This window comes from Tachypleus tridentatus, chromosome 1 (genome assembly GCF_004210375.1).
Source record: "Tachypleus tridentatus isolate NWPU-2018 chromosome 1, ASM421037v1, whole genome shotgun sequence".
NCBI classification, from domain to species: domain Eukaryota; kingdom Metazoa; phylum Arthropoda; class Merostomata; order Xiphosura; family Limulidae; genus Tachypleus; species Tachypleus tridentatus.
Genome location: NC_134825.1, coordinates 107,529,353 through 107,547,969, shown reverse-complemented (window position 1 = coordinate 107,547,969; position 18,617 = coordinate 107,529,353). Strand labels below are relative to the sequence as shown.

General features: G+C 33.1%; 3 protein-coding genes across 3 annotated transcripts in view; 1 reads left to right on the top strand and 2 right to left on the bottom strand.

Moving 5' to 3' along the window:
* Window positions 1-4,307, top strand: part of LOC143232857 (cilia- and flagella-associated protein 45-like) — a 79,973-nt gene extending 75,666 nt beyond the window's left edge. Inside the window, 1 exon segment of the mRNA XM_076468835.1 lies at window positions 3,943-4,307. Within this exon segment, the coding sequence (XP_076324950.1) occupies window positions 3,943-4,015 (73 nt within the window). The 3' untranslated portion in view covers window positions 4,016-4,307.
* Window positions 4,308-12,740: 8,433 nt separating this feature from the next.
* On the bottom strand, window positions 12,741-16,077 carry LOC143232853 (uncharacterized). The gene is made up of 4 exons (XM_076468821.1): window positions 15,965-16,077; window positions 15,466-15,653; window positions 13,557-13,660; window positions 12,741-12,800 (listed from the first exon to the last, which is right to left on the bottom strand). Exons 1-4 carry the CDS (start codon window positions 16,075-16,077, stop codon window positions 12,741-12,743), a joined length of 465 nt encoding a protein of 154 aa, XP_076324936.1.
* A 207-nt stretch (window positions 16,078-16,284) lies between these two features.
* The window catches only part of LOC143232851 (uncharacterized), a 6,954-nt gene continuing 4,621 nt past the window's right edge, over window positions 16,285-18,617 (bottom strand). Inside the window, exons 2-3 of the mRNA XM_076468805.1 lie at window positions 18,117-18,287; window positions 16,285-16,714 (exon numbers count right to left, since the gene is read on the bottom strand). Coding sequence (XP_076324920.1) covers window positions 16,416-16,714; window positions 18,117-18,287 — 470 coding nt within the window. The 3' untranslated portion in view covers window positions 16,285-16,415. The remainder of the gene's footprint in view (window positions 16,715-18,116; window positions 18,288-18,617) is intronic.

Sequence of the window (18,617 nt, the reverse complement as noted above, 5' to 3'; positions counted from 1 at the left end):
TATAGATGACATCACTAGAGAAGGCATCATTATAGATGACATCACTAGAGAAGGCATCATTATAGATGACATCACTATAGAAGGCATCACTATAGCTGAAATCACGAAAGAAGGCATCAGTATAGATGACATCACTATAGATGGCATCACTATAGAGGTCATCATTATAGATGGCATCACTATAGATGACATCACTATGGAATGCATCACTATAGATGACATCACTATAGAAGGCATCATTATAGATGGCATCACTATAGATGAGATCACAAGAGATGGCATCACTATAGAAGGCATCACTGTAGATAACATCACAATAGAAGGCATCACTATAGATGAGATCACTATAGAAGGCATTACTATAGATGAGATCACAATAGATGGCATCACTATAGAAGGCATCATTATAGATGGCATCACTATAGAAGGCATCACTATAGATGACATCACTATAGAAGGCATCATTATAGATGGCATCACTATAGAAGGCATCACTATAGATGAGATCACTATAGATGGCATCACTATAGATGACATCACTATAGATGGCATCATTATAGATGACATCACTATAGAAGGCATCACTATAGATGACATCACTATAGAAGGCATCATTATAGATGGCATCATTTGGATGACATCACTATAGAAGGCATCACTATAGATGGCATCACTATAGAAGGCATCATTATAGATGGCATCACTAAAGAAGGCATCATTATAGATGGCATCATTATAGAAGGCATGACTATAGAAGGCATCACTATAGATGGAATCACTATAGAAGGCATCACTATAGATTACATCACTATAGATGACATCACTGTAGAAGGCATCACTATAAAAGGCATCACTATAGATGACATCACTGTAGAAGGTATCATTATAGATCACATCACTATAGAAGGCATCATTATAGATGACATCACTAGAGAAGGCATCATTATAGATGACATCACTATAGAAGGCATCACTATAGCTGAGATCACGAAAGAAGGCATCAGTATAGATGACATCACTATAGATGGCATCACTATACAAGTCATCATTATAGATGGCATCACTATAGAAGGCAGCACTATAGATGACATCACTATAGAATGCATCACTATAGATGACATCACTATAGAAGACATCATTATAGAAGGCATCATTATAGATGGCATCACTATAGATGGTATCACTATAGAAGGCATCATTATAGATGGCGTCACTATAGAAGGCATCATTATAGATGAGATCACTAGAGATGGCATCACTATAGAAGGCATCACTATAGATAACATCACAATAGAAGGCATCACTATAGATGAGATCACTATAGAAGGCATTACTATAGATGAGATCACAATAGATGGCATCACTATAGAAGGCATCATTATAGATGGCATCACTATAGAAGGCATCACTATAGATGACATCACTATAGAAGGCATCACTATAGAAGGCATCACTATAGATGAGATCACTATAGATGGCATCACTATAGAAGGCATCATTATAGATGGCATCACTAAAGAAGGCATCATTATAGATGGCATCATTATAGAAGGCATGACTATAGAAGGCATCACTATAGATGGAATCACTATAGAAGGCATCACTATAGATTACATCACTATAGATGACATCACTGTAGAAGGCATCACTATAAAAGGCATCACTATAGATGACATCACTGTAGAAGGTATCATTATAGATCACATCACTATAGAAGGCATCATTATAGATGACATCACTATAAAAGGCATCACTATAGCTGAGATCACGAAAGAAGGCATCAGTATAGATGACATCACTATAGATGGCATCACTATACAAGTCATCATTATAGATGGCATCACTATAGAAGGCAGCACTATAGATGACATCACTATAGAAGACATCATTATAGAAGGCATCATTATAGATGGCATCACTATAGATGGTATCACTATAGAAGGCATCATTATAGATGGCATCACTATAGAAAGCATCATTATAGATGAGATCACTAGAGATGGCATCACTATAGAAGGCATCACTATAGATAACATCACAATAGAAGGCATCACTATAGATGAGATCACTATAGAAGGCATTACTATAGATGAGATCACAATAGATGGCATCACTATAGAAGGCATCATTATAGATGGCATCACTATAGAAGGCATCACTATTGATGACATCACTATAGAAGGCATCATTATAGATGGCATCACTATAGAAGGCATCACTATAGATGAGATCACTATAGATGGCATCACTATAGATGACATCACTATAGATGGCATCACTATAGAAGGCATTATTATAGATGGCATCACTAAAGAAGGCATCATTATAGAAGGCATCACTATAGAAGGCATCACTATAGATGGAATCACTATAGAAGGCATCACTATAGATGACATCACTATAGATGGCATCATTATAGATGACACCACTATAGAAGGCATCACTGTAGATGACATCACTATAGAAGGCATCACTACAGAAGGCATCACTATAGATGACATCACTATAGAAGGCATCATTATAGATGACATCACTATAGAATGCATCATTATAGATGGCATCATTTTAGATGACATCACTATAGATGAGATCACTATAGAAGGCATTACTATAGATGAGATCACTATATATGGCATCACAATAGAAGGCATCATTATAGATGGCATCACTAAAGAAGGCATCACTATAGATGACATCACTATACAAGACATCACTATAGAAGGCATCATTATAGATGGCATCACTAAAGAAGGCATCATTATAGATGGCATCACTAAAGAAGGCATCATAATAGACAGCATCATTATAGAAAGCATCACTATAGATGACATCACAGTAGAAGGCATCACTATAGATGACATCACTATAGAAGGCATCATTATAGATGGCATCACTATAGAAGGCATCACTATAGATGACATCACTGTAGAAGGCATCACTATAGATGACATCACTATAGAAGGCATCATTATAGATGGCATCACTATAGAAGGCATCACTATAGATGACATCACTGTAGAAGGCATCACTATAGATGACATCACTATAGAAGGCATCACTATAGATGACATCACTATAGAAGGCATCATTATAGATGGCATCATTATAGATGACATCACTATAGAAGGCATCATTATAGATGACATCACTATAGATGAGATCACTATAGAAGGCATCACTATAGATGCCATCACTATAGATGGCATCATTATAGATCACATCACTATAGAAGTTATCACTATAGATGACATCACTATAGAAGGCATCACTATAAAAGGCATCACTATAGATGACATCACTGTAGAAGGTATCATTATAGATCACATCACTATAGATGGCATCACTATATAAGGCATCATTATAGATGGCATCATTATAGAAGCTATAACATCATCTCACTTTAGAAACAGGTTGGAAGGATCCATTTCAACCAAACTCTACTAAAAATGTATTATGTTTTTGTTTTGTCACTGGCTTTGGTTGTTCACTTCCCCAGAGAAGTTGTAAATATTTCTGAGGTTTCAAATAAGTAAAATAATATTTTATTAAGACTACAGAGAAACAAGGTTACAACAGGTTTCACAACAAGGGCTACTTTATAAAAGTACCCAGGTTGTCAGGCTCAATAAAGCGCACAGTTATGTGGGCTTTTCAGTTTATATATATATGTTTCTGTTAGGCTTAATAAGTTCTATAGTTTAATTACATAACTGGCTCCAATTTACTGCAGTAAATGTTTACAGTATAGTGATATTATAAACAATTCCATCTATATTCAACAATAGTTGAACTGTTTCATCATAGATATATACAGTATTTAAAAGACATCATATTGAAATAACATTCATGCATAGTTAATACAATTGTAATTTCTGGTTTATTTTTCTATGATCACCTTTATTTATTCATATCTCATGTGTTTGTTTGTTGTTGTTTTTTCAGGGATTATAAAATACCTGAAAAGTATTTGAAAGAGATTGAACAGAAGTCACAACGACCGATTAAACCATATTAAATAATAACATTTATGTCGTAATTTTACCATTGATGCATTTATCGCGGTAGTCATGTAGCACAAAATCTTAAATTAACAATGGTGTATATGTATGTGTAATGACAAATAATTATAACATTATAAAATAACATCTGAGAATATGGATAGAAACAGAGACATTAAAATAAAAGACAACAATCAAATACTGCCCACGTATAATGACTCCACAACAGTGAAATAAAATAACACAATAATATGTCAATAATTCTAATTGGTCACTAAAATACATATCTCATTTGGACACTAACTTAACATAGCTAATTTCGCTATCCTTTGAAGTCCAACATTGATCTTGTATTAAAGAATCAAATAGCATTCTCTAACCTTAAATAAAACAGTCTTTATTCATTTTTTATATGTATAATAATAACGTTAACCCTATTTCATTAATATATTTTTTTATTTTAAATACACTGCCCTCTGCTTGTTGCTAAACATAGTATTATAATTTTAATGATGTCCAAAATTTGAGAGATCATTTTCATAATGTGCTTTACATACTAAAGATGGAGTTTAGTGGATTTAAAACTTTTATCTGTGTCTCTTTTGAAATAAATAATGTTCGTCACAAGTCTTATAATCCTTTTTACTATCAAACATCATTTCTTAATGGACACGTCAATCACTAACTTATTTTATTTGTGTTCTCTTCAGAGTTCTTAAGTGGACTTGTAGCTTATGGAACTCTCCTATTAAACCAATTTATATGTTCAGTTATTAAGGTATATGGAATTAACATATTTATAAAGTAACAAGCTTAAAAATCTGTAATGCATGGTAATGAAAACGTTGACACTTCCGAATGTCATTGTTACAAATATAAAAAAAGACTATAACACGATGCTACCAGTTTTCTATAGTTCATTGTACTAGAATTGACATAATAGATATTTCTAGCGAGTTCACCTTTCAGCTCAGTTGGTAGAACATATGCCTGGTGTGCAGTGATCGTACGTTTGAATCCAAACCAAGAAAGTAAACAGATGAACATTTATTGTCAATCCAAGTATGAATTATTTGTTACAAGTACAAATAATCTTTTTCTCATTCAATCGTATGACATTAATGGAACACTAAATCTCAATCACCATAAAAACACCACTTCAAACAACCAGTGATGATTTCAAACTGTTTCATAACCAAACTTTTCTTATAACAAATACTTACGAACTACTGTTCTATACTAAGTTGTAGATGGAAAATTATCTTTGTTGTAAGAACCTATAAGAGCATTTTTATGTCAGATATGAACTGAATAATTCATCATTGACCCTAATTTATCCATAATCATTCTATAACACTGTGGATTCGTAACATCTAAAAAAATTTAGAATTTATCTCTGACTGCCGATAATGATGCTGAGGTACAATAATGTATGCTAGGACACACATGGAACAAAATCAGTTTTGTTCAACTGATTGATACATACAAATCTTCATCAACAGAATACACCAATAAGGTTTGTTCATTATATAGTCAAACTGGTATATTATTGTTTAGTGAGTAGCCTGCTCTACTGAATAATTAGTTAGAAAATACAAGAACGGCAAGTCTGCATTTTAACTTCGACCCATAGCATCGAGTCACCACCAGGTAAAAGGAATGCACTAATAAATTATTTATAAAAAATAAATTGTGACCAACCATCACAGTTTATTTGATATGCAACATATAACTATCTAGAAAAGTCCAACAAACCAAGTTAAAAACTTGCACTTTACTAGTAATAACATAGCTTGTTTCGGTAGATGTACGTGAAATATGTAATCTTTCAATAACTGATTTAGTGTAACTGTAAAAACTTAAAATCATAATTACTCTCAACAAAAATTCTTTATGCAATAAAAACAAATGTGTGATAGCAGATCAAGAAATATCTGGTACATGTTACATAAAGAATGTTGTATATAAGACCATGTATGTTTTGAAACTAGTTATGTTAGAAACTGGCACAAACCTCCTCACCGAACATATGGTGTATTTAACAAAGAAATAATACAGCCAACAACATGACTCCAAAGAATTATCAATACCCACAGTCCAATCCTGTACTAAATCATAACGATAATTTACACTTTAAAGTTTGAGTAAGTGTTAGACTTATTATTTTGAGAATTAGTCAAAACTTACAGAATGTATAATTGCTATTTTTTACTTACATAATCACTTTTAGCTGCCACACAGGGACTCATAGAATGACTCTGAATTTTTTATTTTTTCAAGTACAAACTTTTAGATCATAGCTCCAGCATCTCTTGGCCAGTTTAATATATTATTACACTTTCGGACTCAGGAAGTCTAACCCTTTCAGTTGATGTATTTAACCACACCCTAGATCTCGTAGATAAATTTAATCCAATTCTGCCTAAAATAATTTTAATTGGAGAGTAGGCTGGTAGAAGACTTTATGAGTAATAAAACTGAACTGATTAATATAACTAATGCAAAGAAATACAAAGGTCTCATAGATTAATTAACTTTATTCTTACCTAAACAAATTTCAACTGCCACAGCTATTGAGGCTTCCCTTATTTATAAATTACGGTCCATGACTAAAAGTGATTACATAATTGTAATTGTTTTTATCATTTGAGATAACTGGTATTAATACTATTGTCTGGAGCTGGAAAATGTCACTTCCACTGCCCTGAAATGGTATTACAATCAGGTCTTTCTGTGTATCTGTGTTTCAACACTTACACTGTCCTGCAATGGTATTAGTATCAGGTCTTTCTGTGTATCTGTGTTTCAACACTTACACTGCCCTGCGATGGTGTTACAATTAGGTCTTTGTGTGTATCTGTGTTTCTACATGTGTATTCACTGTCCACATTTTTTACAATTGTAGACTCTTTGTGTGATACAACCATCCCTTGATAATATGAAAACAATGAAGAAAGATAACACTGGTGGTTCATCATTTGTTTAAATCTTTTTCAAACATGTACTTGTCATCCATCCAAATAACAATCACCATAAAATAATTACTTCGTAACTTACGTGAAATATCTACCTTGATATTGTACTATTACGTCATCTACAATAGTCTAGACTGGAAAAGTTACATGTAATGTGAGCCAAAGATTTCCCTCGAAACTACTAAAGGAAATGAATTCTCATAAACAGCAGACGTTATCAGTGTTCCCAACTAGAAGTTAAAATCATCATATTTGAGTTCAAACGAACAAATATTTTTAACACATTGTTTGTTGAAAATAAAGTTTGTAAGACTTATTTTTATTTATTCCACCATTGTTCATTTGTACAAGTATTAGGAATAAAATGGGAAAGAAGGTTTTTATTTTATATCAGTTTAATTTATATAAATAAATAGATAAATAAAACTAGCAATCATTTACTAATACACTTTTATAATAAGCAACATGCATTATAATCTCAAATAGAAATACTATTTTAAACAAATGGGGACCCATCCAGTTTGCAAAACTTTAACACCTGTAGATGATTGGTACAGTTACAACAGAAAGTGTTCGTACTCCTGCGTCGTGAGTAATTTTTTCCTCATAACTTACAAAGTATCATGATTAGGATAATGAAAGTATAGTGTATTATAAATATTATACTAACATACATCTACATAAATTTTTATGTAAATTTAACGACAAATAAACTATTTATAAACAAATAACCAAACATAGGAGAGGCAGAAAGTGTTCGTGCGTCTACTTTAATGGTCAGTTGTGTAGCCTTTCAGGTGAATTACTTGGCGAAATCTCTCCTCATAGCCTTTCATGATCATTTGACAGAACTCGACTGGTATTTTATTCCATTCTTCGTTACAAAAGGCCTCCAACTTTGCAAGTTTTTCGGATGACGCTGATGAACCCTGGTCTTCAACTCATGCCAAACGTTTTCAATTGGGTTGAGATCGGGTGACTGCGATGGCCACTCCAGAACGCTTATATGGTTCCTCTGCAACCAGGATTGCACATATTTCGATGTGTGCTTAGGGTCATTGTCGTGCTGGAAAATCCAACGACGCCCAAGCCGCAAGTTCCTAGCATCATTCTTGATATAAGTGCCTAATATATCAACGTACTCTTCTTTTTTCATGATTCTGTTGACGCGGTAAAGACTGCCTACACCAGAAAAGCTGAAGGAACTCCATAACATGATCGAGCCAGCTCCGTGTTTAACTGTAGGAACGGTGTTCTTTGGAAGATTTCGTTCCCCTTTCTTACGGAAAATATAGTGAACATCATTGTGGCTGAAAAGCTCGATTTTAGTCTCGTCTGACCAAAGAATACTCTTCCAATAGGTAAAGGGTTTATCTACATGCTTTCTTGCATACCTCAATCGTGCTTCTAAATGAACAGGCTTTAAATATGGAGTTCTACGAGGATGACATGCTTTGAACCCAGAAGAACGTAGCATGTTCATAACTGTGGAGGTGCTCACTTCAACCCCAGTTTCACTTACCAGTTGTCATTACATGTTAAACGAGGGTTCCTACTAACTTCTCTGAGAACCTTCCTCATGGTTCTATCTGGAATTTTGGTGGGGCGTCCGGAACGAGGGAGGTTAGCAGTTAATCCTATAAGCTTAAACTTGGCAATTATGCTTTGAATACTAGATTCCGGCACATTAAGTTGTGTACAATACTGGAAAGAGAATACGAATCTTGTATTTCACAATAATTCGGTTTTTTTTAAATCACTGGACAGTTGTTTCCTGTTCGCCATGATGACCAAGCAGATAATGACGGAGACGGCGCTAAATTGCCGGAAGTACATTTTTTTGCTGGCTAAATTTCAATAATTATGAACCCAGTGTCTAGTTCTGGAATGGTATAATGTAGTTTATTTTTTAATTTTGCTATGATGGCCCTTAAATTACAGCTGCCACATACAACATTCCCACTGTTTAAACGTTAAACAACTTATTTTACAAAAATAATTTAGCAGTGTAAGACTAGAGGGAAGGCAGCTAGTTATCACCACCCACCGCCAACTCTTGGGCTACTCTTTTACCAACGAATAGTGGGATTGACCGAAACATTATAACAATCCCACGTCTGAAAGGGCGAGCATGTTTGGTGTGACAGGGATTCGAACCCGCGACCCTCGGATTAGGAGTCAAATGCCGGGCCAATTACATGTTGTAATGCACTAGTTTTTTAGTTATATACCAGTTGTATCAGTTATCTAATTACTTCTTTCATAAGAACTACTGAAATTTTACATAAAAATTATAATTAATTATCAGAATTACAAACAATTCTATGACAACTTTGTCCTATTGACGTGACCAATTGGGTATTCTCTCGTTTGAGTCTACTTAGCAATGTAACCAAGTGCCAAAGTAGAATTTTAATTGGGAAAGTTTTAAACAATGTCCATCACAACTGGTTTCTCTTTGTTTTGTTTTGAATTTCGACCAAAACTACACGAGGGCTATCTGCGCTAGCCGTCCCTAATTTAGCAGTGTAAAACTAGAGGGAAGGCAGCTAGTCATCACCACCCATCGCCAACTTTTGGGCTACTCTTTTACCAACGAATAGTGTGATTGACCGTAACATTATAACGCCCCATAGCTGAAAGGGCGAGTATGTTTTGGTGTGACAGGGATTCGAACCTGCGACCCTCGGATTATGAGTCGAACGCCTTAACCCACCTGGACATGCCGGGGCCTCATCACAGTTGGCTAACGCAGTTGTTACTGTTTATGAAAATTAATATTATATATTAATATGAACACATTATAAATAATTAATATACATAATGAACTATTTGTATTTAAATACTACAAATTAATATGAAGAAAGAAGAACTTAAACAAATTGGCGTCTAACTCATATGTGAGTATATATCTCATAACGGCTGGTATGGTTTTCACCACTTTACTAATAAAACAGAGAACAACTTTTCGACCTTCTTAGGTCATCTTCAGGTTAACAGAAAAGGGGAGTTCCAGGATAACAGTGCAACCGATATTCATCTAAAAATAAAACAAATATTAGTAATGCATATTTTTGTTTCATAGTTGTAAACAAATTCCTTTACTAGGTAGCGGGTCAATCGCATAAACAATAATATGTCAACACAAGGGAATAAGAGGTGTTAACAAAGCAATAACACCATATACGTACTCTGTTTTGTTTGTGTTATAATCTATAGAAAGTTTGAAAGTATGAAACTTATTATATCTCTCCGACTTCAGTGTTTTCGTAAAATACAACAACAAGATTTTAAAACACCCCATCTGAAAATGTTTATGTTTTTGTTAGTTACTTAATGGGTAAGGTGTGTTAACGGTTGGAATAAATGATGAAGTCTTTTTATCACATCTACAAGTGACTCTTTGAACTGTATTGTAGTGAAAGCTGAAGTCGTGACTCAACTGGTGACATAAATCAATTACGTTTGACACAGAGGGATGAGCTGCTACAAAAAAGATGAAGTGAAACAGAATCCAGCAGACCTCTTCAATTTTATTTCAAATCACAACATATTTACTGGGCAACATAGTTTAATAAAATGTTACAGAAGTCTAAAAAGATGTGTTGGAGTGGAATCGTATGTCCTCAGGAGCCGTCCGTCTGGTGTGTACGATAGTAAAAGTTTGTGTGTATCTATGTCTTACTTCACTCTGTCCAATAAACGACAGATAGGGGTTTATACAAGAAATCATATTTATTAAAGAGGGTGTGCATGATAAAAGTACCGGAATAGCTGCTGTATGTTCTACAGATTCTATTGTTATATTCTTATTTTTGTTGTTTTTTATTACTAAAATACAAGATTGCTACAAAATACAGAGTAAACAAGTGATGCGAGTAGGTATGGCTATGTGGATGAATGTAGCCATAACTAGATACTATATATATTTATCCAGTAGTTTTGATCGGTGAAAATGTTTAAATTACATCGCAGAACTGTTGTGGCTGACCAGTGAACAAATGTATAAGAATGTTGTTGTTGAACACGGTTTATTATTGTTCCTTATTACAGTTACGTTGGTTTGTGGAGTTTTAAATTCAGTTGTTTCTTACTGGTTGTTTGAAGTTGAAGACACTGCGACATTTGGACAATGAACTTTTAATAAACATTTCAGGTCTAATTTTACAAAAGTTACTTTTAACTTTCTTGAGTTGTATTATTTTTAGGTGATTTGTTTATTATATAAAAACAAGTGAACAATTGGGTTCTATCTAGTCAACATCGTTGTTTCTGTCAGTTCAGAAGTAGTTTATTGGTTACACTTGCACTTCAGTCATGTAATAATGTTAATTATAGAACTCGGTTGTTATGAAAGTTGTTTAGGTTTTGTCACTGTGTAAGTAAATCTTTGTTGCTTTAATTTATTTTGTTTGAAGATCGTTCCCAGAGTTCGAGGCCTAATGTTTTATAGGCTTAACATTTGTTTTATTAAAAATATAGAATTTGGTAATATTACTGTACATGCTATGTTTTTTTTTTATTTACTGAAATACTACTAACTTTAGTTTTTATTAAGATCCTGCTTTGTTCCAATGTTCTGTAAGACAGAATTTCACTACAGGTGTACTTTCACAGAACTTCCAAAGCATGCTGTGCATTCTGGGAATGTTTCAACATCGTACACATCCTCCTGATGGTCACTGGTTAACAAGTTATTTCATCTAATTATATTATTGTTAAAACTAGGAAGATAAAACTCTGATCCATCAAATATTTTAATATCTTTTGGCTTCTAGTAATTACATAAAACACATAATTGTTTAGGATTCAAATTCTTTGTTTTTAGATGCAGTTTATATATACTATAACACTAGTTGAAGAAAATCGTATACAGTGTAGGTCTAAAATTTGGAGGTTTGTGTTCTGGGCTACTATTGTTAATATAAATAAGAAAGAAAAAATAAGTTAAATTTTTGACTCAACTACGTGTCCACTCAAACTCATCAAAATTTTAAAATTTTGGCCCGACTATAAGTTTCAAGTTTATTATTAATCAAATAAACCAAAATACAGTATTTAGTGAATGTGGCTCAACTGTAATATATTTATAATCAAGCTCACCAATACAGCTTAATTAATTAATTAGCTGTGAAATCACAACTCATATTAATTGTGTGACAGAACAGTTCATTTAATAAATATAAGGCTTAAAAATACATTACACATATTTCACAACAAACGAAATACAATGAAAATTATACATCTTTTTGTTATTCTGAAATAATAACAAACAAACTGGATGACAGTTAATGAAGGAAAAACATAATGTATAAGTTTACGCGACACTGAGACGAACAAGTTGTTTGAACAACTGACCCATGTGTCGTTAGACTAAGGTGCAGGTTACACGGAGAATGTGGAATAGAGTATTATATAGAAAACTTGTTTGTCGTGTGGCTCTTATGGTAAATAGTTAATACATACAATTTGATAGACAACCCACATCCACCTCTGTAAATTCATTTTTTTGAAGGTATAAATGTCATTCTTATATTTATATATTCACAATCAGACTTAAACTTCAATAAACAGAGATATACAAAGGAGCCACATAAGTAAACACTGTCATAGAAGAAAAAAAAAATATGGTTCCATCTCAGTTCAACAAAAGTGGTCCCAAAGTGTGGAATTTTTAAAGTCAGAACCTTGAATGTGAGCCCATACATCTAAAGGTCTTCAAGTCCAAAAGTTTCACCTTAGTTGTTGAAGGCACTTTTAAGTTTGTCTATGGTTTTTGGTAATGGTGTCTGTCTTCCTCGAGATGGTGCTTTAGTGTGAGAAGTTTCTGTAAAACAAGAAGAGATTAGTTCAACTCAAGTTTTCGTCAGTTACTGTACTGTACACAGATATGTAGAAGTGATTAAAACTATAAACAAACATTGTTCATCCAACTATAACATCAACAAATATAAATTTTACCCATAATTCTACACAATGTTTACACAAAGCTACTAAAGGAGAATCTCCACTAGCCATCTCTTATTATGAAGTTTAGAAACTAGAAGGAAAGTGGTTGGTCAACAGCACTCACTTCCAACAATGAAAGTGAGATTTGCCATCACATTAAAACACCCCCATAGCTGAAAGGACGAGCATGTTTGGTGACAGGATTCAAATCCATGACCTCCAAGTTGTGAGTCATTTTCTATTCACCAAGTCACTTAATATATACATACAAGAATAATACAGTAATATAGTAAAGGACATATGCAAGGTTAGGGTATGATAAACAAGTCAGGGTTCAAGATGACAAGTTTATGATTCTGTATAGCAGGCGTTTTTAACATTGAATAGTAATTGTTTTAATACATATCTCCTTTTGAAACAAATTATGGGAAACAGCTAGTAATAACAAGAAGTTTTGGCAAGCCACAACACATGAATACATTAAGAAATTCAGCAAAGACGAGAAAACCCACTTGTAGAGAAAAATATATATGTAAAAACAACTGGTTTGGGTTGAGAATATTTTTACGTAGAGGAGTGAACAACGTTTCGACCTTCTTCGGTCATCGTCAGGAAACTGTTTCGAAATACTCACTTTCAAATGTTGACGCATTCTTTTCATTTGACAGTTGAACTGTTTGTTTCTGAGGTTTAACTCTTGACATCTTTCAGACAGAAACTCTTTTTCAGACCTTTGTTCTGTATAAAGTAAATAGAAAATAATGTTGCTGAACAATGAAAGCATACATTTGAAACATAAGTAACAATTTGTTATTTACGTCACCGAAAAACGTATCATAAAAAATGATACAGAAAAGGACATGGCATTAATATTGTATGTGCACCACACACTTTATAAATTAATTTTGTGTTTCTTCCCAACACCTACCCAATACTTGAATATTATCATAGTTACCATTTGACCTGTTACAGTTCTGAGAGTTCTACTTCATACTATTAGATGTCTATTTTCTTGGAGTTGCAGTGATCTGTACAATTCCAGCCAATGGGGAAGCATCTTTTGTTGCCTGTAAACCTTTACTTACTAAGACAATGACTTAGTAAACAATAGTGCAAGATGCAAGGTTGGGAGAGATTTAGTTTTTATAATAATTTAATCTATCACCAACATGTGAATATTTTATCACACAGGATTATTTCAAATTCCACTTTCGCAACAATATAAAATTTTCTGATATTTGTATTTTACAAACCAGAATCAATCAGTAATTTTTATTTACAAAATGAGTGTAAATTAGTTTTTCAAGTGTTAGAGTTTTTGAGAAAGTTTATTCCTTTACCTGCAAATTTTTTCTTCTTTGGTGGTGTTCTTTTTTTTTAACAAATTTAAAAATATTAGTTTCAGTGAACATAATTTTAAGTCGAAGGTCTCAGGTTTCACTTTAAAGTATCTTAAAACAACCCATCTTAAAACACTAGTGTATTGTGTCTTATTATGATACAGTTTATTTTTTTATTGTTCCATTAACTTACGGAGCTACTTTCACCTGGTGCTTGGAAAATCACAAAATTGTATCATTCTCAGATACATCTGGTATTTGGAACCTCACAGACACAGCCTATAATAATTTAGGATTGATAACTAGACTAATATTAAACACAGTGTGATGATTATAATCCATCTGGCTTCTAAAGGTGCAGAGCATTTTCAGTATGATTTTACAGCTCGAATCTTGGACCTTCCAGTCAGCAGCCTAATACACAAATTATTAGATCCTATCTGCTCCTTTTTGCACAAACAAAAATTTGCACACTTTGTTATTATGTAACAAGAAGAAAATTACAATGTAATTATATCAACAAGAAATTAGCATTATAAAATTTAAAATTAGATGAGCCCTCTGAAAGTATTCCAGTAGTAAAATCAGTAGAGAAATCCAGTGTGAAAATAGTAACATTTACAATAATGTTCTCTTGAAAATGGATTTTTTTTACAAGACATTTATTTCTTCAAAGTTTATAAAACCAGAAGATTCTCTGCAAAGCCATAAAAAACTTAGTGAGCAATCATCAAACAGAAACTAAAAATGTATTAAAAATGTACAGCCAATCAGAATTCCTCAAATAATTCATCATGCAACAATCGAAAGAAAAACAAATTATATTCACAACCAGATTAATAACGTTATTAATTTCAAACTTCTTTAAAATCAAAATTCAGACTTTCCAATTCAAATCTATGGTTTAGACGATATATATTTTTTATGGTACCTTCTTTTTTATCATCAGTTTTACCACTGTTATTTTCAATATCATAATATTGGCAAATTAAAGGGCAGTGGTCAACAATTATAGGAATAGCACTTCTTGGACATTGTGAAGAAAAAGAAGACAGATGAAAAGATGATAGATAAACAGTTACGACAGAAAACCCATAACCAAAACATTAGAACTGTTCCAAACATAATCTAATCAGCAGAAAACTCACCAACATGCTAAGCCTGGAATATTTTAATCTTGTAGGAGTAAAGTGAAACTCCCACCTGCTAAATGATGTTCATATCTTTCTAACACAGCTTCAACTCCAGGCCAGGAGAAGTTTTTCTGATGTCTCTTTTTAGTTCTTTCTAATTCGCCAGACTTTTCTCCATTAGCTCTGGTGGTACTTAAAGTAACATCTGGATACACCTTCAGCCTTGTATTATCCTCAGTACAATGGAACTGTTTTGTTCTGCTAAAGAAGAGGGCAAAGGTTACCAATGACCATAGCTAGATTAAGGTTTTATGGGGATCTTAGACGAGGTAATATTTAGGAATATTAATTATGACAATAATAACTCTCTTACCTCAAAGTGGGCAGTGAATAACACAAAATCTATTTTTACATATACTTACTATTGACAGCTCAGGGTCAGAGGCATTTCAGGTATTTTTTACTTGGGGGTCGAAGGAGGGTTGAGTGTTATTAAATAAAGACAATTTTTTAGCCTTCAAGAACTGTCTATTTATTATTTTTTATTGTTAATAAAAGTCCAAAATTACATTGGATCTCTTGCATAGCTACACAGTGGTCTGATGCTATTTGAAACTAACACTAATTTCCACTTTCTCGGTCTCATCTGTTCACAGATGTTTTCTTTTAGTTTCAGATACATAATATGACTGCCCCACCCATCTAAAAACATTACCACTTTCGTGTCAGTGAGAGTACAAATGAAGTGGGGATTTAAAAATTTTAAAAACACTAAATCAGATAGGTGGAGGAAACTGCTTGAGTAGCAGATATTTCCTTAGGGAATTATGTTCTCAGTGGCCAGATATGCCACTGTTTACAGCCCCGTAAAATCATTACTGGTTTTAATTCTCAATTCTCAAACACTGTTAACAAAAACTCTGTTCATTTAAAAAAATACTTCACAACAATAACGTTTAATGTTTTTTATTTTCAGATTTGCCCATTTTTACCGATATATCATCGTCAGTGAATGAAATATTAAAATATTGTAAACAGTCTACCCCGACAAGCAAGCGTAAGTGACACCTTAATTACATATCTCGTGATACTATGACTATGACGGATAAAAGTATTATATATACCCAACTGCAGCTTAGTGGCATGAAGTACAGACTTGTGAAATTGTTGTACAAAGTCCATATCTGCATGGTTGCTACTCTCACGGTTGTGTGTCAACAATTGTGAAGTGTTTAGCTTCAACATACTAGGTGGTTCTGAAAGCCAGTCTTCACAACTCCGTGGACAAAGGCGTGTCCGTTGGGCTTTGTGGGTAGGTTCTATATAGCACAATAAGAATATCTTTGTAACATTAATTCTAAAGATATACATACTGATAATAATAAACAAATAAATAAATAGCCTAACTTCAAACTAAATGTTGGAAAGCAGTAATAATTCTGCTGTGGAACATTTCTTCATACATTCCATGTACTGATGACTAGAACCAACTCATGTATACTTTTATTTACTGGAGGGAATTCAAAATATGTCTTATTTTTCATCAGCTCACCTTATAGAAGTAATTCTCGTTTGTTTATGAATTTTGCACAAAGCTACACAAGGTCTATCTGCACCAGCCATCCCTAATTTAGCAGTGTAAGACTAGAGGGAAGGCAGCTAGTCATCACCACCCACCACCAACTCTTGGGCTACTCTTTTACCAACGAATAGTGGGACTGACCATCACATTATAATGACCCCACGGCTGAAAGGGCGACCATGTTTGGTAAGACGGGGATTTGAACCCGCAACCCTCTTATTATGAGTCAAACACCTTAACCCACCTGGCCATGCCGGGTCCCAAGTAATTTTCGTACAACAAAAGATTTTTCTTGTAATGTATAGAGTTTATATAGTTGTTGATTGCACATTAAAAAAAGATAACAAGTGGGAAAAAATTGGATCTGTAAATATGGTAAAAAAAATAAAATAGAAAGATTTGTAGGTTATTTTAAATATTCAGAAAACTATTAGTTTTTAATAATATTTTTTGTTATTCTATGTAATGTGTTGACTTTGAAATAAGTCAGGAAGCACATTTCATTACTCTGGTTGAATAGTCATCCTTTCCAGTATCTAGTTAGTCAAAACTTGTAATGTTAAAATCACTCGTTACATAGAAGAACATGTTTCAAACTATGCTGTTCAAGAGGGATTTTCCAAAGAATATTCAACATTTTTCATTACTGAAAACTTTCAAGTTGCAGTTATAATTTTGACAAAATTATTAAAACTGTCTCCTACCATCCATAATTTAAAAGCACTGATCATGTCTCTAGGCAGCCAGTCAGCAACATCCTACTTCCCACACCACTATACTGACTGTTACTCTTATAAGGAATGGTTTGTGGCACAACAAAGATATGAACCTACTTGACCAGCTTTAAAATCCAGATATCTATTATGTGGTCAACCCACACTTTCAAATTATATCATCATTTTGAAGTGACAGAATATAGAATCATAATTTAAAAACAAAACACCAACAACTGTGTACTTTGAAAATGAAATCTAAATATCCCTCAAAATTAAAATTTAAAATAGGTTTTGAGAAAGAGATGGACTGATATTTTCAGACAATTACTAAATAATTAAGAGAAAATACAAGATTTTAAAACAGCTAACCAAACTGAAATATTTTTCATTATTAATTTATCTAATATTTTTTTATATCATTACCTTCCTCTGACGAGTTGTTCAGTGTGCCAGTTGAAGAAATCTTCTGGAAGGGGGTATTTTCATGAAGCTGAACGTAACTAGGTTTTTGTATAGATGGAAGAGGTCCTTCAGGTTCAAAGGTTAGAGTTGTTTCCTCATTCCTTTCTCTGTCTCCTAGATTTATTGATCCAACTAAATATAAATAGGAGGAGAGAGAGAGATAGATGTCACCTCAAATATTTTGCTGAAGTTACTGAAGAAATATGAAAAATGCTTAGAACTGTTCTGTGGTTATTTGTTTTTAAATACGATATCCACAGTTTCATTTAATGATACTTCTATATTAAGTTACTTACAAGTTTTTTGTTTATTTTTGTTCCATTTCTAAATATTCCTTCGAACACTAGTATTAATCAAAAATAGAACTTAAAACACTTTTATATCTTTGAGCTCAAAGCACAAGAAATCTCAAAATAATTTTCTATAAATATTTTCATCACTGGCTTTCTCCAGGAAACATTT

Coding starts and splice junctions, on each gene's coding strand:
- LOC143232853 (XM_076468821.1), bottom strand. CDS start 16,077: ATGTATCTGAAACTAAAAGAAAACATCTGTGAACAGATGAGACCGAGA. Junction 15,654..15,964: donor AGCTATGCAAGAGATCCAAT/GTAATTTTGGAC, acceptor CTTCTTTAGCAG/AACAAAACAGTTCCATTGTA. Junction 13,661..15,465: donor ATATGAACATCATTTAGCAG/GTGGGAGTTTCA, acceptor TACTTTATACAG/AACAAAGGTCTGAAAAAGAG.